The sequence below is a fragment of the Oncorhynchus masou genome, chromosome 1 (genome assembly GCF_036934945.1).
Source record: "Oncorhynchus masou masou isolate Uvic2021 chromosome 1, UVic_Omas_1.1, whole genome shotgun sequence".
Lineage (NCBI taxonomy): Eukaryota > Metazoa > Chordata > Actinopteri > Salmoniformes > Salmonidae > Oncorhynchus > Oncorhynchus masou.
Window position 1 is genome coordinate 1,304,439 of NC_088212.1, and position 24,548 is coordinate 1,328,986.

General features: G+C 44.7%; 1 protein-coding gene across 5 annotated transcripts in view; it reads right to left on the bottom strand.

Annotated features, from left to right (window-relative positions):
- The window catches only part of slc4a4a (solute carrier family 4 member 4a), a 423,147-nt gene that overhangs the window by 97,848 nt on the left and 300,751 nt on the right, over positions 1 to 24,548 (bottom strand). For all 5 annotated transcript variants that reach the window (XM_064927355.1, XM_064927285.1, XM_064927513.1 and 2 more), the window contains 5 exons: positions 14,493 to 14,650; positions 14,333 to 14,420; positions 13,020 to 13,174; positions 12,830 to 12,943; positions 12,368 to 12,542 (listed from right to left, as the gene is read on the bottom strand). In XM_064927355.1, the coding sequence (XP_064783427.1) occupies positions 12,368 to 12,542; positions 12,830 to 12,943; positions 13,020 to 13,174; positions 14,333 to 14,420; positions 14,493 to 14,650 (690 nt within the window). The remainder of the gene's footprint in view (positions 1 to 12,367; positions 12,543 to 12,829; positions 12,944 to 13,019; positions 13,175 to 14,332; positions 14,421 to 14,492; positions 14,651 to 24,548) is intronic.

Below are 24,548 nucleotides of genomic sequence, written 5' to 3' on the forward strand. Positions count from 1 at the left end.
TCATAATAGTTTAACACCCCTGATGATACCCCTGATCAACATCCTAATAGTTTAACACCCCTGATCTACATCATAATAGTTTAACACCCCTGATGATACCCCTGATCAACATCATGATAGTTTAACACCCCTTATCTACAACCTGATTGTTTAACAACCCAGATCTACATCATAATAGTTTAACACCCCTGATGATACCCCTGATCAACATCATGATAGTTTAACACCCCTGATCTACATCCTAATAGTTTAAAACCCCTGATCTACAACCTGATTGTTTAACACCCCAGATCTACATCATAATAGTTTAACACCCCTGATCTACATCCTAATAGTTTAACACCCCTGATTATACCCCTGATCAACATCATGATAGTTTAACTCCCCTGATGATACCCCTGATCTACATCCTAATAGTTTAACACCCCTGATCTACATCCTAATAGTTTAACACCCCTGATCTACATCCTAATAGTTTAACACCCCTGATCTACATCAGAATAGTTTAAAACCCCTGATCTACATCAGAATAGTTTAAAACCCCTGATCTACATCCTAATAGTTTAACACCCCTGATCTACATCCTAATAGTTTAACATCCCTGATCTACATCCTAATAGTTTAACACCCCTGATCTACATCCTAATAGTTTAACACCCCTGATCTACATCATAATAGTTTAACACCCCTGATCTACATCCTAATAGTTTAAAACCCCTGATCTACATCCTAATAGTTTAACACCCCTGATCTACATCATAATAGTTTAAAACCCCTGATGAAACCCCTGATCTACATCCTAATAGTTTAACATCCCTGATGATACCCCTGATCTACATCATGGTAGTTTAACACCCCTGATCTACATCCTAATAGTTTAACACCCCTGATCTACATCCTAATAGTTTAAAACCCCTGATCTACATCCTAATAGTTTAAAACCCCTGATGATACCCCTGATCTACATCCTAATAGTTTAACACCCCTGATGATACCCCTGATCTACATCATAATAGTTTAAAACCCCTGATGAAACCCCTGATCTACATCCTAATAGTTTAACATCCCTGATGATACCCCTGATCTACATCATGGTAGTTTAGCACCCCTGATGAAACCCCTGATCTACATCCTAATAGTTTAACACCCCTGATCTACATCCTGACAGTTTAACACCTCTGATCTACATCATAATAGTTTAACACCTCCGATTATACCCCTGATCTACATCCTAATAGTTTAACACCCCTGATCTACATCCTAATAGTTTAAAACCCCTGATCTACATCCTAATAGTTTAAAACCCCTGATCTACATCATAATAGTTTAACACCCCTGATGATACCCTTGATCTACATCCTAATAGTTTAACATCCCTAATGATACCCCTGATCTACATCCTGACAGTTGAACACCCCTGATGATACCCCTGATCTACATCCTAATTGTTTAACACCCCTGATCTACATCCTAATAGTTTAACACCCCTGATGATACCCCTGATCTACATCATGATAGTTTAGCACCCCTGATGAAACCCCTGATCTACATCCTAATAGTTTAACATCCCTGATGATACCCCTGATCTACATCATGGTAGTTTAGCACCCCTGATGAAACCCCTGATCTACATCCTAATAGTTTAACACCCCTGATGATACCCCTGATCTACATCCTGACAGTTGAACACCCCTGATGATACCCCTGATCTACATCCTAATTGTTTAACACCCCTGATCTACATCCTAATAGTTTAACACCCCTGATGATACCCTTGATCTACATCCTAATAGTTTAACATCCCTAATGATACCCCTGATCTACATCCTGACAGTTGAACACCCCTGATGATACCCCTGATCTACATCCTAATTGTTTAACACCCCTGATCTACATCCTAATAGTTTAACACCCCTGATGATACCCCTGATCTACATCATGATAGTTTAGCACCCCTGATGAAACCCCTGATCTACATCCTAATAGTTTAACATCCCTGATGATACCCCTGATCTACATCATGGTAGTTTAGCACCCCTGATGAAACCCCTGATCTACATCCTGATAGTTTAACACCCCTGATGATACCCCTGATCTACATCCTGACAGTTTAACACCCCTGATGAAACCCCTGATCTACATCCTTATTGTTTAACACCCTTGATCTACATCCTAATAGTTTCATAACCGCCATCGATAAAAGACAGTACTGTGCAGCCGTCTTCATCGACCTTGCCAAGGCTTTCGACTCTGTCAATCACCATATTCTTATCGGCAGACTCAGTAGCCTCGGTTTTTCGGATGACTGCCTTGCCTGGTACACCAATTACTTTGCAGACAGAGTTCAGTGTGTCAAATTGGAGGGCATGCTGTCCGGTCCTCTGGCAGTCTCTATGGGGGTGCCACAGGGTTCAATTCTCGGGCCGACTCTTTTCTCTGTATATATCAATGATGTTGCTCTTGCTGCGGGCGATTCCCTGATCCACCTCTACGCAGACGACACCATTCTATATACTTCCGGCCCGTCCTTGGACACTGTGCTATCTAACCTCCAAACGAGCTTCAATGCCATACAACACTCCTTCTGTGGCCTCCAACTGCTCTTAAATGCTAGTAAAACCAAATGCATGCTTTTCAACCGATCGCTGCCTGCACCCGCATGCCCGACGAGCATCACCACCCTGGATGGTTCCGACCTTGAATATGTGGACACCTATAAGTACCTAGGTGTCTGGCTAGACTGTAAACTCTCCTTCCAGACTCATATCAAACATCTCCAATCGAAAATCAAATCAAGAGTCGGCTTTCTATTCCGCAACAAAGCCTCCTTCACTCACGCCGCCAAACTTACCCTAGTAAAACTGACTATCCTACCGATCCTCGACTTCGGCGATGTCATCTACAAAATTGCCTCCAACACTCTACTCAGCAAACTGGATGCAGTTTATCACAGTGCCATCCGTTTTGTCACTAAAGCACCTTATACCACCCACCACTGCGACTTGTATGCTCTAGTCGGCTGGCCCTCGCTACATATTCGTCGCCAGACCCACTGGCTCCAGGTCATCTACAAGTCCATGCTAGGTAAAGCTCCGCCATATCTCAGTTCACTGGTCACGATGGCAACACCCATCCGTAGCATGCGCTCCAGCAGGTGTATCTCACTGATCATCCCTAATAAAGCCAACACCTCATTTGGCCGCCTTTCGTTCCAGTAGTCTGCTGCCTGTGACTGGAACGAATTGCAAAAATCCCTGAAGTTGGAGACTTTTATCTCCCTCACCAACTTCAAACATGTGCTATCTGAGCAGCTAACCGATCGCTGCAGCTGTACATAGTCTATTGGTAAATAGCCCACCCATTTTCACCTACCTCATCCCCACACCGTTTTTATTTATTTACTTTTCTGCTCTTTTGCACACCAGTATCTCTACCTGTACATGACCATCTGATCATTTATCACTCCAGTGTTAATCTGCAAAATTGTAATTATTCGCCTACCTCCTCATGCCTTTTGCACACAATATATATAGACTCGCCTTTTTTTGTACTGTGTTATTGACTTGTTAATTGTTTACTCCATGTGTAACTCTGTGTTGTCTGTTCACACTGCTAAGCTTTATCTTGGCCAGGTCGCAGTTGCAAATGAGAACTTGTTCTCAACTAGCCTACCTGGTTAAATAAAGGTGAAAAAAAAAAAAATCTACATCATGATAGTTTAACACCCCTGATGATACCCCTGATCTACATCATAATAGTTTAAAACCCCTGATCTACATCCTGATTGTCTAACACCCCTGATGATACCCCTGATCTACATCATAATAGTTTAAAACCCCTGATCTACATCCTAATAGTTTAACACCCCTGATCTACATCATAATAGTTTAACACCCCTGATCTACATCATAATAGTTTAACACCCCTGATCTACATCATAATAGTTTAAAACCCCTGATCTACATCATGATAGTTTAACACCCCTGATGATACCCCTGATCTACATCATAATCGTTTAACACCCCTGATCTACATCCTGATTGTTTAACACCCCTGATGATACCCCTGATCTACATCCTAATAGTTTAACACCCCTGATGATACCCCTGATCTACATCCTAATAGTTTAACACCCCTGATCTAAATCAAATCTAATTTTATTTGTCACATTCACATGGTTAGCAGATGTTAATGCGAGTGTAGCGAAATGCTTGTGCTTCTAGTTCCGACAATGCAGTAATAACCAACAAGTAATCTAACTAACAATTCCTAATCTACTGTCTTATACACAGTGTAAGGGGATAAAGAATATGTACATAAGGATATATGAGTGAGTGATGGTACAGAGCAGCATAGGCAAGATACAGTAGATGGTATCGAGTACAGTATATACATGTGAGATGAGTATGTAAACAAAGTGGCATAGTTAAAGTGGCTAGTGATACATGTATTACATAAGGATGCAGTCGATGATATAGAGTACAGTATATAGATATGCATATGAGATGAATAATGTAGGGTAAGTAACATTATATAAGGTAGCATTGTTTAAAGTGGCTAGTGATATATTTACAACATTTCCCATCAATTCCCATTATTAAAGTGGCTGGAGTTGAGTCAGTGTCAGTGTGTAGGTGGCTGTTTAACAGTCTGATGGCCTTGAGATAGAAGCTGTTTTTCAGTCTCTCGGTCCCAGCTTTGATGCACCTGTACTGACCTCGCCTTCTGGATGATAGCGGGGTGAACAGGCAGTGGCTCGGGTGGTAGATGTCCTTGATGATCTTTATGGCCTTCCTGTAACATCGGGTGGTGTAGGTGTCCTGGAGGGCAGGTAGTTTGCCCCCGATGATGCGTTGTGCAGACCTCACTACCCTCTGGAGAGCCTTATGGTTGAGGGCGGAGCAGTTGCCGTACCAGGCGGTGATACAGCCCGCCAGGATGCTCTCGATTGTGCCTCTGTAGAAGTTTCTGAGTGCTTTTGGTGACAAGCCGAATATCTTCAGCCTCCTGAGGTTGAAGAGGCGCTGCTGCGCCTTCTTCACGATGCTGTCTGTGTGGGTGGACCAATTCAGTTTGTCTGTGATGTGTATGCCGAGGAACTTAAAACTTGCTACTCTCTCCACTACTGTTCCATCGATGTGGATAGGGGGTGTTCCCTCTGCTGTTTCCTGAAGTCCACAATCATCTCCTTAGTTTTGTTGACGTTGAGTGTGAGGTTATTTTCCTGACACCACACTCCGAGGGCCCTCACCTCCTCCCTGTAGGCCGTCTCGTCGTTGTTGGTAATCAAGCCTACCACTGTTGTGTCGTCCGCAAACTTGATGATTGAGTTGGAGGCGTGCGTGGCCACGCAGTCGTGGGTGAACAGGGAGTACAGGAGAGGGCTCAGAACGCACCCTTGTGGGGCCCCAGTGTTGAGGATCAGCGGGGAGGAGATGTTGTTACCTACCCTCACCACCTGGGGGCGGCCCGTCAGGAAGTCCAGTACCCAGTTGCACAGGGCGGGGTCGAGACCCAGGGTCTCGAGCTTGATGACGAGCTTGGAGGGTACTATGGTGTTGAATGCCGAGCTGTAGTCGATGAACAGCATTCTCACATAGGTATTCCTCTTGTCCAGATGGGTTAGGGCAGTGTGCAGTGTGGTTGAGATTGCATCGTCTGTGGACCTATTTGAGCAGTAAGCAAATTGGAGTGGGTCTAGGGAGTCAGGTAGGGTGGAGGTGACATGGTCCTTGACTAGTCTCTCAAAGCCGTTCCTGTAGGTTCATGCTCTACAACATCCGCAGAGTACGACCCTGCCTCACACAGGAAGCGGCGCAGGTCCTAATCCAGGCACTTGTCATCTCCCGTCTGGATTACTGCAACTCGCTGTTGGCTGGGCTCCCTGCCTGTGCCATTAAACCCCTACAACTCATCCAGAACGCCGCAGCCCGTCTGGTGTTCAACCTTCCCAAGTTCTCTCACGTCACCCCGCTCCTCCGCTCTCTCCACTGGCTTCCAGTTGAAGCTCGCATCCGCTACAAGACCATGGTGCTTGCCTACGGAGCTGTGAGGGGAACGGCACCGCAGTACCTCCAGGCTCTGATCAGGCCCTACACCCAAACAAGGGCACTGCGTTCATCCACCTCTGGCCTGCTCGCCTCCCTACCACTGAGGAAGTACAGTTCCCACTCAGCCCAATCAAAACTGTTCGCTGCTCTGGCCCCCCAATGGTGGAACAAACTCCCTCACGACGCCAGGACAGCGGAGTCAATCACCACCTTCCGGAGACACCTGAAACCCCACCTCTTCAAGGAATACCTAGGATAGGATAAAGTAATCCTTCTCCCCCCCTTAAATGATTTAGATGCACCATTGTAAAGTGGCTGTTCCACTGGATGTCAGAAGGTGAATTCACCAATTTGTAAGTCGCTCTGGATAAGAGCGTCTGCTAAATGACTTAAATGTAAAAAAATGATGATGACGGAAGTGAGTGCTACGGGGTGGTAGTCGTTTAGCTCAGTTACCTTAGCTTTCTTGGGAACAGGAACGATGGTGGCCCTCTTGAAGCATGTGGGAACAGCAGACTGGTATAGGGATTGATTGAATATGTCCGTAAACACACCAGCCAGCTGGTCTGCGCATGCTCTGAGGGCGCGGCTGGGGATGCCGTCTGGGCCTGCAGCCTTGCGAGGGTTAACACGTTTAAATGTTTTACTCACCTCGGCTGCAGTGAAGGAGAGACCGCATTTTTCCGTTGCAGGCAGTGTCAGTGGCACTGTATTGTCCTCAAAGCGGGCAAAAAAGTTATTTAGTCTGCCTGGGAGCAAGACATCCTGGTCCGTGACTGGGCTGGATTTCTTCCTGTAGTCCGTGATTGACTGTAGACCCTGCCACATGCCTCTTGTGTCTGAGAAGTTGAATTGGGATTCTACTTTGTCTCTGTACTGACGCTTAGCTTGTTTGATAGCCTTACGGAGGGAATAGCTGCATCGATTGTATTCAGTCATGTTACCAGACACCTTGCCCTGATTGAAAGCAGTGGTTCGTGCTTTCAGTTTCACACGAATGCTGCCATCAATCCAAGGTTTCTGGTTAGGGAATGTTTTAATCGTTGCTATGGGAACGACATCTTCAACGCACGTTCTAATGAACTCGCACACCGAATCAGCGTATTCGTCAATGTTGTTATTTGACGCAATACGAAACATGTCCCAGTCCACGTGATGGAAGCAGTCTTGGAGTGTGGAGTCAGCTTGGTCGGACCAGCGTTGGACAGACCTCAGCGTGGGAGCTTCTTTTTTAGCTTTTGTCTGTAGGCAGGTATCAGCAAAATGGAGTTGTGGTCAGCTTTTCCGAAAGGGGGGCGGGGCAGGGCCTTATATGCATCGCGGAAGTTAGATTAACAGTGATCCAAGGTTTTTCCGCCCCTGGTTGCGCAATCGATATGCTGATAAAATTTAGGGAGTCTTGTTTTCAGATTAGCCTTGTTAAAATCCCCAACAACGATGAATGCAGCCTCCGGATAAATGGTTTCCAGTTTGCAAAGAGTTAAATAAAGTTCGTTCAGAGCCATCGATGTGTCTGCTTGGGGGGGGATATATACGGCTGTGATTATAATCAAAGAGAATTCTCTTGGTAGGTAATGCGGTCTATATTTGATTGTGAGGAATTCTAAATCAGGTGAACAGAAGGATTTGAGTTCCTGTATGTTTCTTTCATCGCACCATGCCTCGTTAGCCATAAGGCATACACCCCCACCCCTCTTCTTACCAGAAAGGTGTTTGTTTTTGTCGGCGCGATGCGTGGAGAAACCCGTTGGCTGCACCGCATCGGATAGCGTCTCTCCAGTGAGCCATGTTTCCGAGAAGCACAGAACGTTACAGTCTCTGATGTCCCTCTGGAATGCTACCCTTGCTCGGATTTCATCAACCTTGTTGTCAAGAGACTGGACATTGGCAAGAAGAATGCTAGGAAGTGGGGCACGATGTGCCCGTCTCCGTAGTCTAACCAGAAGACCGCTACGTTTCCCTCTTTTTCGGAGTCGTTTTTTGGGGTCGCTGCATGAGATCCATTCCTTTGTCCTGTTTGTAAGGCAGAACACAGGATCCGCGTCGCGAAAAACATATTCTTGGTCGTACTGATGGTGAGTTGACGCTGTTCTTATATACAGTAGTTCTTCTCGGCTGTATGTAATGAAACCTAAGATGACCTGAGGTACTAATGTAAGAAATAACACATAAAAAAACAAAAAACTGCATAGTTTCTTAGGAACGCGAAGCGAGGCGGCCATCTCTGTCGGCGCCGGAAGTATCTACATCATAATAGTTTAACACCCCTGATCTACATCATAATAGTTTAACATCCCTGATGATACCCCTGATCTACATCATAATAGTTTAACACCCCTGATCTACATCCTAATAGTTTAACACCTCTGATCTACAACCTGATTGTTTAACACCCCTGATCTACATCCTAATAGTTTAACACCCCTGATCTACATCCTGATTGTTTAACACCCCTGATCTACATCCTAATAGTTTAACACCCCTGATCTACATCCTAATAGTTTAACACCCCTGATCTACATCCTAATAGTTTAACACCCCTGATCTACATCCTGATTGTTTAACACCCCTGATCTACATCCTAATAGTTTAACACCTCTGATCTACAACCTGATTGTTTAACACCCCTGATCTACATCCTAATAGTTTAACACCCCTGATCTACATCCTGATTGTTTAACACCCCTGATCTACATCCTGACAGTTTAACACCCCTGATCTACATCATAATAGTTTAACACCCCTGATCTACATCCTAATAGTTTAACACCCCTGATCTACATCCTAATAGTTTAACACCCCTGATCTACATCCTGATTGTTTAACACCCCTGATCTACATCCTAATAGTTTAACACCTCTGATCTACAACCTGATTGTTTAACACCCCTGATCTACATCCTAATAGTTTAACACCCCTGATCTACATCCTGATTGTTTAACACCCCTGATCTACATCCTGACAGTTTAACACCCCTGATGATACCCCTGATCTAAATCATGATAGTTTAACACCCCTGATGATACCCCTGATCTACATCATGATAGTTTAACACCCCTGATGATACCCCTGATCTACATCCTGACAGTTTAACACCCCTGATCTACATCCTAATAGTTTAACTCCCCTGATCTACATCCTAATAGTTTAACACCTCTGATCTACATCATGATAGTTTAACACCCCTGATGATACCCCTGATCTACATCATGATAGTTTAACACCCCTGATGATACCCCTGATCTACATCCTGACAGTTTAACACCCCTGATGATACCCCTGATCTACATCCTGACAGTTTAACACCCCTGATCTACATCCTAATAGTTTAACTCCCCTGATCTACATCCTGATTGTTTAACGCCCCTGATCTACATCCTGACAGTTTAACACCCCTGATCTACATCCTAATAGTTTAACACCCCTGATCTACATCATAATAGTTTAACATCCCTGATGATACCCCTGATCTACATCCTGACAGTTTAACACCCCTGATGATACCCCTGATCTACATCCTAATTGTTTAACAACCCTGATGATCCCCCTGATCTACATCATAATAGTTTACCATCCCTGATGATACCCCTGATCTACATCCTAATAGTTTAACATCCCTGATGATACCCCTAATCTACATCCTAATAGTTTAACTGATCTTCATAGTATGATTGATAGTTTGACACCCCTTGTATACATCTTAATAGTTTAGGGGTGGCAGGTAGCCTAGTGGTTCGAGTGTTGGGCCAGTAACCAGCAGGTAGCCTAGTGGTTGGGCCAGTAACTGGAAGTTTGCTAGATCGAATCCCTGAGCTGACATGGTAAAAATATTTTGTTCTGCCCCTGAACAAGGCAGTTAACCCAACTGTCCCTAGGTCGTCATTGTAAATAATAATTTATTCTTAACTGACTTGCCGAGTTAAATAAAGGTTAAAAAAAAAAGTAAAACAATGAACACCCCTGATCTACATCCTGATAGTTTAACACCCCTGATCGTTGAAAATATACACACAAATTTATCAACTCTACAAGCAACACTAGACTCTATTATTATGGTGGGAGATTTTAATACGGTCTTAAGTACCTCTATGGACCGGAAAGGAAATCACACTTCAAACTATCACACTCAGGCACTTAAGGAAATCATGATTGTCATGGATATATTGGAATTAGTGGATATATGGAGACTTAAATACCCTGACTTAGTGAGATATACATGGCGGAGGCTTAATCAAGCTAGTTGTCTTGATTACATTCTTATGTCATTCTCTCTGGCACCAAAAGTTAAAGTGTTGATAGGGGAAAGAATACGGTCGGACCATCACATAATTGGCATATATATTACTCTTACAGAATTTCCAAGTGGGCGAGGATATTGGACATTTAATCAAAGCCTACTGGATTTAACAAGGACAGAATCATTTATAACAGAATTTTTCATAACATAACATAGGTACATCAGATCCCCTTATTGTACGGGACACTTTTAAATGCGCCTTTAGAGACCATGCAATTCAGTACTCATCTATAAAACAAAAGCAATGTAGGTCAAAAGAATCCATATTAACAAAGGAATTGGAAGGACTAACAGTAAAGTTAGACAGCAATAAAAACTGTACCATAGAGTCACAGAATAAGTTAGAGGAAAAACAAAAAGAAATGGAGGAACTTATTCAAGAAAGATCCATTGTAATATATTATAAAAATAAAGATCTGTGCAGAAAGACTTTTACTCACTAATTTAGCACACTGTGTCAACCCAGATGTCCTAACCATGTCTGAATCCTGGCTTATGAAGGCCACCAGAAATCCTGAAATTTCCATCCCTAACTATAACATTTTCCAACAAGATAGAACTGCCAAAGGGGGCAGAGTTGCAATCAACTGCAGAGACAGCCTGCAGAGCTCTGTCATACAATCCAGTTCTGTGTCCAAACAATCTGAGCTTCTACTTCTAAAAATCTACCTTTCCAGAAACAAGTCTCTCACCGTTGCTGATTGTTATAGACCACTCTCTTCCCCCAGCTGTGCCCTGGATATCATATGGGAATTGATTGCCCCCCATCTATCTTCAGAGCTCGTACTGTTAGGTGCCCTAAACTGGGACATGCTTAACACCCCGGCCATCCTACAATCTAAGCTATATGCTCTCAATCTCACACAAAGTATCAATGAACCTAACAGGTGCAACCCCAAATCTGTAAACACAGCCACCCTCGTAGATATCATCCTGACCAACCTGCCCTCTAAATACACCTCTGCTGTCTTCAACCAGGATCTCAGCGATCACTGCCTCATTGCCTGCGTCCGCAATGGGTCTGCAGTCAAACGACCACCCCTCATCACTGTCAGACGCTCCCTAAAACACTTCTGTGAGCAGGCCTTTCTAATTGACCAGTATCTTGTGTTATTGACTGTACGTTTGTGTATTCCATGTGTAAATCTGCGTTGTTTGTGTAGCACTGCTTTTCTTTATCTTGGCCAGGTCACAGTTGTAAATTAGAACTTTTTCTCAACTGGCCTACCTGGTTAAATAAATGTAAACAAATGTACTTAATGTATAACTTGACCAATTCGGCACATTTGGGCAAACTCCTGGCAAACTCCTGGCAGACTTGATGCAAAATATTGTGTAGTGGGGGATTATTCTTCACTGGATCAGTCTGAAAATTTGCACACACACTGCTGCCATCTTGTGGACCAACTCTTAATCACAACTCGGATCCTGTCTTAATGTATGGCCTTTCTCTTGCGTTTCAAAGAATTTGAAAAAAGGAAAATGGCCATTCTTGAACATGGGGTGATACATTCTTACTAATTTACTAGAGAATCCAGTTAAGTATAACTTTTGTATGACTGAATCCTTTAGTGAGAGGTCTAATGCTTTAATATTTTATAATTTCTGTCCTCCAAATCCCTATTCATTATATAAATAGGCCCTTTTCATTTTGTTTGGCTTGCCATTCCAAATAAAATTGATCTCATGTGATATATTCTCCGACATTAATTTCACATTTCCACAAACTTCAAAGTGTTTCCTTTCAAATGCTATCAAAAATATGCATATTCTTGCTTCAGGTCCTGAGCTACAGGCAGATATATTTGGGTATGTCATTTAAGGCATGTAGATCAGGATGTAGATCAGAACTGTTAAACTATCAGGATGTAGATTAGGGGTGTTCTACAATCAGTGTGTAGATCAGCGTTGATAAACTATCAGTATCTACATCCTGATAGTTTAGTTTAACTGGGAGAGTGCACCTTTAATTCATAACAAAGGTCTCAACATGCTTGGCAGAAAGAAGAGATAGCCTGACCTGCATGTTGTCGGTGGCGTCTCCTAGCAACCCTCCGAAGGTGATGGCGTTAGTTACGGTTCCTAGGTAGATGAACAGGATGGCCGACAGTGCCTGGATGTGGAACGCATCGTAGAAATCACTGGCGAAGAATGGAGCTTTCCTTTTGATGTCAAGTAGGAGGCCTCCACAAAACCTGAAAATTATGAAGAAAAACATTCTGGTTGTCCTTTCCTGCCCTGTCCTGACTCACTAACCTATCCTGAGACTCATACATTTTATTGGTTGACTCCAGAGGAATGGAAGACGAGAAATGGGAGTCGAGGTGCAACAGTTAATTTTTTTAAAACGATAAGCGCAATGATCGCACACCTTTAAAAAAACATTATTTTATTCAAGCAACTATTAAAAGCTTGATGTTTCAGCCTCCATCAATGGCCTTCATCAGTACAGTGTTTTATTGTGTTTTATTAGTTGACTCACCTGCCTGTCTTCTTGAGCTCGTCTCCCACTGCATGTCCCCCTCCCCCTCCTCCCCCATCATGGGGCGTGTTTCCGTTCATCTGGCCGCTGTCGCCTCCAGCATACACGTTCTTCCTGAGAAGCACAATATAGAGGACTATAGTATAGAAACGCATAAAACAGCATATCATGTCAGCAGATGGATGCTAACCTTTTGTCAGCAGAAGGTACAGACTTGGGCGGTTCTATCCTGATGGCCGGGTCCCATTCCCCCGGGGGCAGAACAATCACCTCATCCAGAAACTCATCGATGCCAGCCAGCAGATCCTCTCTGTCCTTCGCCTTGTATGCTATGTCATGGAACACCTGCATGAGACAAAGTTGTCAGTTCAACAACACTTGGATTTGATATTTTCATATTTATGTAGTTTGTTTTGTCTCTTGTAAAGTAGAAAGTTAATGTTCAAATTGTCTACAGATTAAATTAAATATGAAGTGAGAGCTGACAGTTGGTGCCCAGTAGGGGGCCTCAGTGAGTTATCAGAAAAAGCTGGAAAAAACAAAGCAGTTGTGAATATCAGCAGAAGTACATCTCAGCTGGTTTGGAAAGGGACTGAATGTGAATGTTCAACTAGTTGACAGCATACCTGTATAGCATTCATCTGACTGATTTATACAGGCAGCATAGTATTTAGTAGGGACTCAGACATGTATTCAGCTGACACCTTGCTCTGTGCTGCTTACCTCATCTGACATCATAGCTGACACCTTGCTCTGTGCTGTTTACCTCCTCTGACATCATAGCTGACACCTTGCTCTGTGCTGCTTAACTCATCTGACATCATAGCTGACACCTTGCTCTGTGCTGCTTACCTCATCTGACATCATAGCTGACACCTTGCTCTGTGCTGCTTACCTCATCTGACATCATAGCTGACACCTTGCTCTGTGCTGTTTACCTCACCTGACATCATAGCTAACACCTTGCTCTGTGCTGCTTACCTCATCTGACATCATAGCTGACACCTTGCTCTGTGCTGCTTACCTCATCTGACATCATCGCTGACACCTTGCTCTGTGCTGTTTACCTCCTCTGACATCATAGCTGACACCTTGCTCTGTACTGCTTACCTCATCTGACATCATCGCTGACACCTTGCTCTGTGCTGCTTACCTCATCTGACATCATAGCTGACACCTTGCTCTGTGCTGCTTACCTCCTCTGACATCATAGCTGACATCTTGATCTGTGCTGCTTACATCATCTGACATCATAGCTGACACCTTGATCGGTGCTGTTTACCTCATCTGACATCATAGCTAATTCCTTGCTCTGAAAAACCTTGCTCTGCTTACCTCATCTGACATCATAGCTGATACCTTCCCATAGGGCGGTGCACAATTGGCCCAGCGTAGTCCGGGTTAAGAGAGGGTTTGGCAGGGGTAGAATTTGTTCTTTACTGACTTGCCTAGTAAAAAAAAGTAAAGGTTAAATACCTTGCTCTGAAACCTTGTTCTGCTTACCTCATCTGACATGAGGGTGGCGATAGCTCTTCCTATCTCATGATAGGACTTGGCTTTTCCTTTGGGTCCTAAAAGGATGAACAGGAATCTGAGGATGAAAGACCAAAGAGATTACATGATGTCAAACCGTAACAACTGTAGTTTACATTTATATATTAACCTGGTGGGGACAGGGACTTCTGTAAGAGCTCCCAGCATCACAGCCTGCTGTAGACGGACAAATGCCACAAAGGGGGCGTCCAGGAAGTCCACCTCTCCAACGAGAACGTTGGATGCCTCGGCATCTCGGGGAAGCTTCTTCATGAACTTGTTCTTCAGCTGAAATGGAGAATAACAGAGGACATTTAGTGACACCTTCAGCCTAGCTAACAGAAACCCTAACCCTAAGTACAGTTGAAGTCGGAAGTTTACACCCACCCTAGTCAAATACATTTAAACTCAGTTTTTCACAATTCCTGACATTTAATCCTTGTAAACATTCCCTGTCTTAGGTCAGTTAGGATCCCCACTTTATTTTAAGAATGTGAAATGTCAGAATAATAGTAGAGAGAATGATTTATTTCATATTTTATTTATTTCATCACATTCCCAGTGGGTCAGAAGTTTCCATACTCAATTAGTATTTGGTAGCATTGCCTTTAAATTGTTTGACTTGGGTCAAATGTTTCGGGTTGCCTTCCACAAGCTCCCCAAAATAAGTTGGGTGAATTTTGGCACATTCCTCCTGACAGAGCTGGTCTAACTGAGTCAGGTTTGTAGGCCTCATTCCTCCTGACAGAGCTGGTCTAACTGAGTCAGGTTTGTAGGCCCCATTCCTCCTGACAGAGCTGGTCTAACTGAGTCAGGTTTGTAGGCCCCATTCCTCCTGACAGAGCTGGTCTAACTGAGTCAGGTTTGTAGGCCTCCTTTCTCACACAGGCTTTTCAGTTCTGCCCACAAATTGTCTATAGGATTGAGGTCAGGGCTTTGTGATGGCCACTCCAATACCTTGACTTTGTTGTCCTTAAGCCATTTTGCCACAACTTTGGAGATATGCTTGTGGTCATTGTCCATTTGGAAGACACATTTGCGACCAAGCTTTAACTTCCTGACTGATGTCTTGAGATGTTGTTTCAATATATCCACATAATTTTCATACCTCATGTTGCAATCTATTTTGTGAAGTGCACCAGTCCCTCCTGCAGCAAAGCACCCCCACAACATGATGCTGCCACCCTTGTCCTTCACGGTTGGTATGGTGTTCTTAGGCTTGCAAGCCTCCTCCTTTTTCCTCCAAACATAACGATGGTCATTATGGCCAAACAGTTCTATTTTTGTTTCATCAGACCAGAGGACATTTCTCCAAAAAGTATGATCTTTGTGCCCATGTGCAGTTGCAAACCGTAGTCTGGCTTTTTATGGTGGTTTTGGAGCAGTGGCTTCTTCCTTGCTGAGGGGCCTTTGTCGATATAGGACTCATTTTACTGTGGATATAGATACTTTTGTACCTGTTTCCTCCAGCATCTTCACAAGGTCCTTTGTTGTTGTTCTGGGATTGATTTGCACTTTTCGCCCCAAAGTACGTTCATCTCTAGGAGACAGAACACCTCTTTCCTGAGTGCTATAACGGCTGCGTGATCCCATGGTGTTTATACTTGCATTCTACTGTTTGTACAGATGAACATGGTACCTTCAGGATTTTGGAAATTGCTCCCAAGGATGAACCAGACTTGTGGAGGTCCACAATTTTTTTTCTGAGGTCTTGGCTGATTTATTTTTATTTTCCCTTGATTTCAAGCAAAGAGGCACTGAGTTTGAAGGCAGGCTTTGAAATACATCCACAAGTACACCTCCGATTGACTCAAATTATGTCAATTAGCCTATAAGAAGCTTATAAAGCCATGACATTTTCTGGAATTTTCCAAGCTGTTTAAAGGCACAGTCAACTTAGTGTATGTAAACTTCTGACCCCCTGGAATTGTGATACAGTGAATTATAAGTGAAATAATCTGTCTGTAAACAATTGGAAAAATGACTTGTGTCATGCACACACTAGATGTCCTAACCGACTTGCCAAAACTATAGTTTGTTAACAAGACATTTGTGGAGTGGTTGAAAAACGAGTTTTAATGACTCCAACCTAAGTGTATGTAAACTTCTGACTTCAACTGTATCAGAGGAGAATGACTAGTAACACATTCAGCCCAGCTAACAGAAACCCAGGGAGGGAGCTCAACATTAGCTGGGAAATCAGTAAATCGGTAAATCACATTCCCACATTCCAGACAAATAAAAAACCAGGAGGATCAGCAGAAGCAGAAGCCAGCCTTCCTGTTCCTAGCAGGCCTGGGAAGTTTTACCACCCAGCATGGAACCTGTTTTCTGACAGATGTCCCACCCAGCATGGAACCTGTTCTCTGACAGATGTACCACCCAGCATGGAACCTGTTCTCTGACAGATGTACCACCCAGCATGGAACCTGTTCTCTGACAGATGTACCACCCAGCATGGAACCTGTTCTCTGACAGATGTACCACCCAGCATGGAACCTGTTCTCTGACAGATGTACCACCCAGCATGGAACCTGTTCTCTGACAGATGTACCACCCAGCATGGAACCTGTTCTCTGACAGATGTACCACCCAGCATGGAACCTGTTCTCTGACAGATGTACCACCCAGCATGGAACCTGTTTTCTGACAGATGTCCCACCCAGCATGGAACCTGTTCTCTGACAGATGTACCACCCAGCATGGAACCTGTTCTCTGACAGATGTACCACCCAGCATGGAACCTGTTCTCTGACAGATGTACCACCCAGCATGGAACCTGTACTCTGACAGATGTACCACCCAGCATGGAACCTGTTCTCTGACAGATGTACCACCCAGCATGGAACCTGTTCTCTGACAGATGTACCACCCAGCATGGAACCTGTTCTCTGACAGATGTACCACCCAGCATGGAACCTGTTCTCTGACAGATGTACCACCCAGCATGGAACCTGTACTCTGGCAGATGTACCACCCAGCATGGAACCTGTTCTCTGACAGATGTACCACCCAGCATGGAACCTGTTCTCTGACAGATGTACCACCCAGCATGGAACCTGTTCTCTGACAGATGTACCACCCAGCATGGAACCTGTTCTCTGACAGATGTACCACCCAGCATGGAACCTGTTCTCTGACAGATGTACCACCCAGCATGGAACCTGATGATGACAATACTACTAATAATAATATAACCAGCCAGGTCACAAGTGTAATTATTTGCTGTATTCCTAAACAAAATCACCAGTGCATGAAGAATTGCAAATAATTAATTGCATAAAACAATATGAATGGAAATATATTTATAACAAGATTTAAAAATAGTATTTTGTTCATTGTATCAGACACTGTATTGTGCCCATTCTCAGACAGTCGCTCCCACGCTGGCCTGGTTTTATCCCCAGATATCCAAAGCCATTGATCATGTACTTGGTTTGAAAATTGGCGGTTTTCACATACACCATTCACATACACCATTATCAGTTTCTATCTGGTTGCTGGCATCCATTCATCCATTGACGACAGAATAGCATATTATAATTTTACTTTTATTATGTTACTATGCACTGCCAGGAATCCCAGTTCCACAATAAATGTTTGTTTTGTTCGATAAAGTCCATAATTGATGTCCAAATGCCTCCTTTTTGTTCGCACATTTAGTTCACAAACCAAATTCATGAGGCGCGATCACTAGGTCCAGACTAAAAGTCAAAAAGTTCCGTTACAGTCCATAGAAACATGTCAAACGAAGTATAGAATCAATCTTTAGGATGTTTTTAAAATAAATCTTCACAGTAGAAGCCTCAAAAAAGGTTCTAAAGACTGTTGACATCTAGTGGAAGCCTTAGGAAGTGCAATATGACCCCATAGACACTGTGTATTCGATAGGCAATGACTTAAAAAACTACAAACCTCATATTTCCCACTTCCTGGTTGGATTTTTTCTCAGGTTTTTGCCTGCCATATGAGTTATGTTATACTCACAGACATCATTCAAACAGGTTTAGAAACTTCAGAGTGTTTTCTATCCAAATCTTTACTATGGGCACCTTTTTATCCAAGCTACTCAATACTGCCCCCCAGTCCCAAATAAGTTTTTAAGCTACTGTGATTCCTTTCCAAAAATGTCTGAACGCTTGGATAGCGCTCAGTGTAATTGATAAAGCAAGCATCATAGAGTACCCATAACACACTCTGTAATAAACCTTCGATCCTGGAGAAAAACCATGTAACATGTTAACAACTGAAGCTGTGGTACATCACCATGTAACAGCAGAACACTTGTAGAACATTTGAAGCAGTTCTAGTATCCTTATCTTGTTAGTCTTTCTCCACTACTGCATTCTGCCACAGTAATTGTTACCAAATTACTATGAATCTGAATCTGGTTGGCAGTTCCCAGTTAACTGGAAGCAGTTTAGTTGGTTTAGATCAAAACATCATGGCAAATCATTACAAAAACACTGTGACGCAAGGAGAGCCTCTTAATTCAGTGAGATTCCAAATCTAGGAGACATTCTGGCATGTTTCTAAATGACCTCATCTCTAACTCTAACCCCTCCCCCCAATCGCAGAGAATCATGTTGTCTTCAGTCTTGGCAGCAGGTTGTCGGGGGTGATTAAACTGAGGCATTAAAGTTGATTAAACCACTGGCCTGATCTTATCTCGGTGTAACACAATCTAGATCAGGTCCAGTAAGCAACATTTAAAATTCCACTTCCCTTTCCACTTTCTGTCCCATCAAACCGCGTTATTAAATTACAATATATTAGTTATAAACTCAGCATAAAAAGAAAAGTCCTCTCACTGTCAACTGCGTTTATTTTCAGCAAACTTAACATGTGTAAATATTTGTATGAACATAACAAGATCAACAACTGAGACATAAACTGAACAAGTTCCACAGACATGTGACTAAAATAAATGGAATAATGTGTCCCTGAACAATGGGGAGGTCGAAATCAAAAGTAACAGTCAGTATTTGGTGTGGCCACCTGCTGCATTAAGTACTGCAGTGCATCTCCTCCTTATGGACTGCACCAGATTTGCCAGTTCTTGCTGTGAGATGTTACCCCACTCTTCCACCAAGACACCTGCAAGTTCCCGGACATTTCTGAGGGGATTGGCCCTAGCCCTCACACTCCGATCCTACAGGTCCCAGATGTGCTCAGTGGGATTGAGATCCAGGCTCTTTGCTGGCCATGGCAGAACACTGACAATCTTGTCTTGCATGAAATCACGCACAGAACGAGCAGTATGGCTGGTGGCATTGTCATGCTGGAGGGTCATGTCAGGATCAGCCTGCAGGAAGTGTACCACATGAGGGAGGAAGATGTCTTCCCTGTAATGCAAAGCGTTGCGATTGCCTGCAATGACGACAAGCTCAGTCCGATGATGCTGTGACACACTGCCCCAGACCATGATGGACCCCCCACCTCCAAATCGATCCCACTCCAGAGTATAGGCCTCCGTGTAACGCTCATTCCTTCGACAATAAACGCGAGTCTGACCATCACCTCTTGTGAGACAAAACCGCAACTCGTCAGTGAAGAACACTTTTTGCCAGTCCTGTCTGGTCCAGCGACGGTGGGTTTGTGCCCATAGGCGATGTTGTTGCCGGTGATATCTGGTGAGGACCTGCCTTAGAACAGGCCTACAAGCCCTCAGTCCAGGCTCTCTCAACCTATTGCGAACAGTCTGAGCACTGATGGTGGGATTGTGCTTTCCTGGTGTAACTCGGGCAGTTGTTGTTGCCATCCTGTACCTGTCCCGCAGTTGTGATGTTCAGATGTACCGATCCTGTGCAGGTGTCGTTACACGTGGTCTGCCACTGCGAGGACAATCAGCTGTCCGTTCTGTCCCTGGAGCGCTGTCTTAGGCATCTCACAGTACGGACATTGCAAATTATTGCCCTGGCCATATCTGCAGTCCTCATGCCTCCTTGCAGCATGCCTAAGGCACGTTCACGCAGATGAGCAGGGATCCTGGGCATCTTTCTTTTGGTGTTTTTCAGAGTCAGTAGAATGGCCTCTTTAGTGTCCTAAGTTTTCATAACAGTGACCTTCATTGCCTACCGTCTGTAAACTGTTAGTGTCTTAACGACCGTTAAACAGGTGCGTCTTTATTAATTGTTTGTTTCATTGAACAAGCATGGGAAACAGTGTTTAAACCCTTTACAATGAAGATCTGTGAAGTTATTTGGATTTTTACTAATTATCTTTGAAAGACAGGGTCCTGAAAAAGGTACTTTTCTTTTTTTGCTGAGTTTATTTTTACATGTGGGTCATTCGGTGTCTTAATCTCTTAAATGACAGCATTAATCTGTGGGACCCTGTCTAACCTGCCACCCAACAGTCACTACTGTTTCTGTCTGCCATCACACACTGCTAACTGACATCCAGCCATTCCAGAGGGAGGGAGGAAGGGAGGGACCTCTAAAGAACAATGTGGGTAAGGAGAAAGTGAGGTCAAGGAAAGGTCAATGTGAGGTCAAGGAGCAATGTCCATATGTCCTTATCTATATTTGACCTTTACCTGATCTGTCGTCATGTCCTGCCCAATAGCTGACCTATAGCTGACCTGTCCACATGTCCTGTCCTATAGCTGACCTGTCCACATGTCTGGTTCCTTTCCTGATCGATCCAAATGCCCTGTCCTATAGCTGACCTTTAGTTGATCTGTCCACATACCCTGTCCTATAGATGGCATATTGCTGACCTGTCCACATGCCCTGTTCCATAGCTGACCTGTCCACAAGTCCCATCCTATAGCTGATGAGGACACATGTCCAATAGCTGATCTGGCCATAAGTCCTTTCCAATAGCTGAACTGACAACATGTCCTGTCCTAAAACTGACCTGGCACAAGTCCTGTTCCATAGCTGATCTATCCACATTTCCTGACCTGTCCTCAAGTCCTGTTCTATAGCTGATCTATCCACATGCCCTGTGCCATAGCTGATCTATCCACATGTTCTGTCCTATAGATGACCTTTAGTTGAACTGTCCACAAGCCCTGTTCAATAGCTGATCCATCTACATTTCCTGTTCAGTAGCTGATATATCCACATGCCCTGCCCTATAGATGACATATAGCTGCTCTATAGCTGACCTGTCCACATGCCCTGTTCAATAGCTGATCTATACACATTTCCTGTTCAGTAGCTGATCTATCCACATGTTCTGTCCTATAGATGACCTTTAGTTGAACTGTCCACATGCCCTGTTCAATAGCTGATCCATCTACATTTCCTGTTCAGTAGCTGATCTATCCACATGCCCTGCCCTATAGATGACATATAGCTGCTCTATAGCTGACCTGTCCACAAGTCCTGACCTATAGCTGACCTGTCCACAAGTCCTGACAGATAGCTGACCTGTCCACAAGTCCTGACCTATAGCTGGCCTGTCCACATGTCCTGACCTATAGCTGACCTATCCACAAGTCATGACCTATAGCTGACCTGTCCACAAGTCCTGACCTATAGCTGACCTGTCCACAAGTCCTGACCTATAGCTGACCTGTCCACAAGTCCTGACCTATAGCTGACCTGTCCACAAGTCCTGACCTATAGCTGACCTGTCCACAAGTACAGACCTATAGCTGACCTGTTCCACATGTCCTGACCGATAGCAGACCTGTCCACAAGTTCTGACCTATAGCTGGCCTGTCCACATGTCATGACCTATAGCTGACCTGTCCACCTGTCCTGACCTATAGCTGATCTGTCCACATGCCCCGTCCTCCAGCTGATCTGTCCACATGCCCCGTCCTACAGCTGACTTTGCCCACATGTCCTATACCGTAGCTGACCTGTCCACATGTCCCGTCCTACAGCTGACCTTGCCCACATGTCCTATACCGTAGCTGACCTGTCCACATGTCCTGTACTGTAGCTGACTTTTCCACATGTCCCGTCCTACAGCTAATCCATCCACATGCCCCGTCCTACAGCTGATCTGTCCACATGTTCCGTCCTACAGCTGACCTTGCCCACATGTCCTGTACCGTAGCTGATCTGTCCAAATGCCCCATCCTACAGCTGACCTGTCCACATGTCCCGTCCTACAGCTGATTTGTCCACATGTCCCGTCCTACAGCTGATCTGTCCACATGCCCCGTCCTACAGCTGATCTGTCCACATGCCCCGTCCTACAGCTGACCTGTCCACATGTCCCGTCCTACAGCTGATCTCTCCACATGACCCGTCCTACAGCTGATCTGTCCACATGCCCCGTCCTACAGCTGACCTGTCTAAATGTCCCGTCCTACAGCTGACCTGTCCACATGTCCTGTACCGTCGCTGATCTGTCCACATGCCCTGTCCTACAGCTGACCTGTCCACATGTCCTGTACCGTAGCTGACCTGTCCACATGTTGTGTACCGTAGCTGACCTGTCCACATGTCCTGTACCGTAGCTGATCTGTCCACATGCCCCGTCCTACAGCTGACCTGTCCACATGTCCCGTCCTACAGCTGACCTGTCCACATGTCGTGTACCGTAGCTGATCTGTCCACATGTTCTGTCCTATAGCTGACCTGTCCACATTTCCTGTTCAGTAGCTGATCTATCCACATGTTCTGTCCTATAGATGACCTTTAGTTGAACTGTCCACATGCCCTGTTCAATAGCTGATCTATCTACATTTCCTGTTCAGTAGCTGATCTATCCACATGCCCTGCGCTATAGATGACATTTAGCTGCTCTATAGCTGACCTGTCCACATGTCTTGTTCCATAGCTGATCTGTCAACATGTCCTATAGCTGAACTGACCACAAGTCCTGACCTATAGCTGACCTGTCCACAAGTCCTGACCGATAGCTGACCTGTCCACAAGTCCTGACCTATAGCTGGCCTGTCCACATGTCCTGACCTATAGCTAACCTGTCCACAAGTCCTGACCTATAGCTGACCTGTCCACAAGTCCTGACCTATAGCTGACCTGTCCACATGTCCTGACCTATAGCTGACCTGTCCACAAGTCCTGACCTATAGCTGACCTGTCCACATGTCCTGACCTATAGCTGACCTGTCCACAAGTCCTGACCTATAGCTGACCTGTCCACATGTCCTGACCTATAGCCTACCTGTCCACAAGTCCTGACCTATAGCTGACCTGTCCACAAGTCCTGACCTATAGCTGACCTGTCCACAAGTCCTGACCTATAGCTGACCTGTCCACAAGTCCTGACCTATAGCTGACCTGTCCACATGTCCTGTTCCCTTGGCTGATCTGTCCACATGTCCTATAGCTGAACTGACCACAAGTCCTGACCTATAGCTGACCTGTCCACAAGTCCTGACCGATAGCTGACCTGTCCACAAGTCCTGACCTATAGCTGGCCTGTCCACATGTCCTGACCTATAGCTGACCTGTCCACAAGTCCTGACCTATAGCTGACCTGTCCACATGCCCTGTTCAATAGCTGATCTATCTACATTTCCTGTTCAGTAGCTGATCTATCCACATGCCCTGCCCTATAGATGACATATAGCTGCTCTATAGCTGACCTGTCCACATGTCCTGTTCCATATCTGATCTGACCACATGTCCAATAGCTGACCTGTCCACAAGTCCTGACCTATAGCTGACCTGTCCACATGTCCTGACCGATAGCTGACCTGTCCACAAGTCCTGACCTATAGCTGGCCTGTCCACATGTCCTGACCTATAGCTGACCTGTCCACAAGTCCTGACCTATAGCTGACCTATGCAAAAGTCCTGACCTATAGCTGACCTGTCCACAAGTCCTGACCTATAGCTGACCTGTCCAACTGTCCTGACCTATAGCTGACCTGTCCACAAGTCCTGACCTATAGCTGACCTGTCCACATGCCCCGTCCTACAGCTGACCTGTCCACATGTCCCGTCCTACAGCTGATCTCTCCACATGACCCGTCCTACAGCTGATCTGTCCACATGCCCCGTCCTACAGCTGACCTGTCTAAATGTCCCGTCCTACAGCTGACCTGTCCACATGTCCTGTACCGTCGCTGATCTGTCCACATGCCCTGTCCTACAGCTGACCTGTCCACATGTCCTGTACCGTAGCTGACCTGTCCACACGTCCCGTCCTACAGCTGACCTGTCTACATGTCCTGTACCGTAGCTGACCTGTCCACATGTCCTGTACCGTAGCTGATCTGTCCACATGCCCCGTCCTACAGCTGACCTGTCCA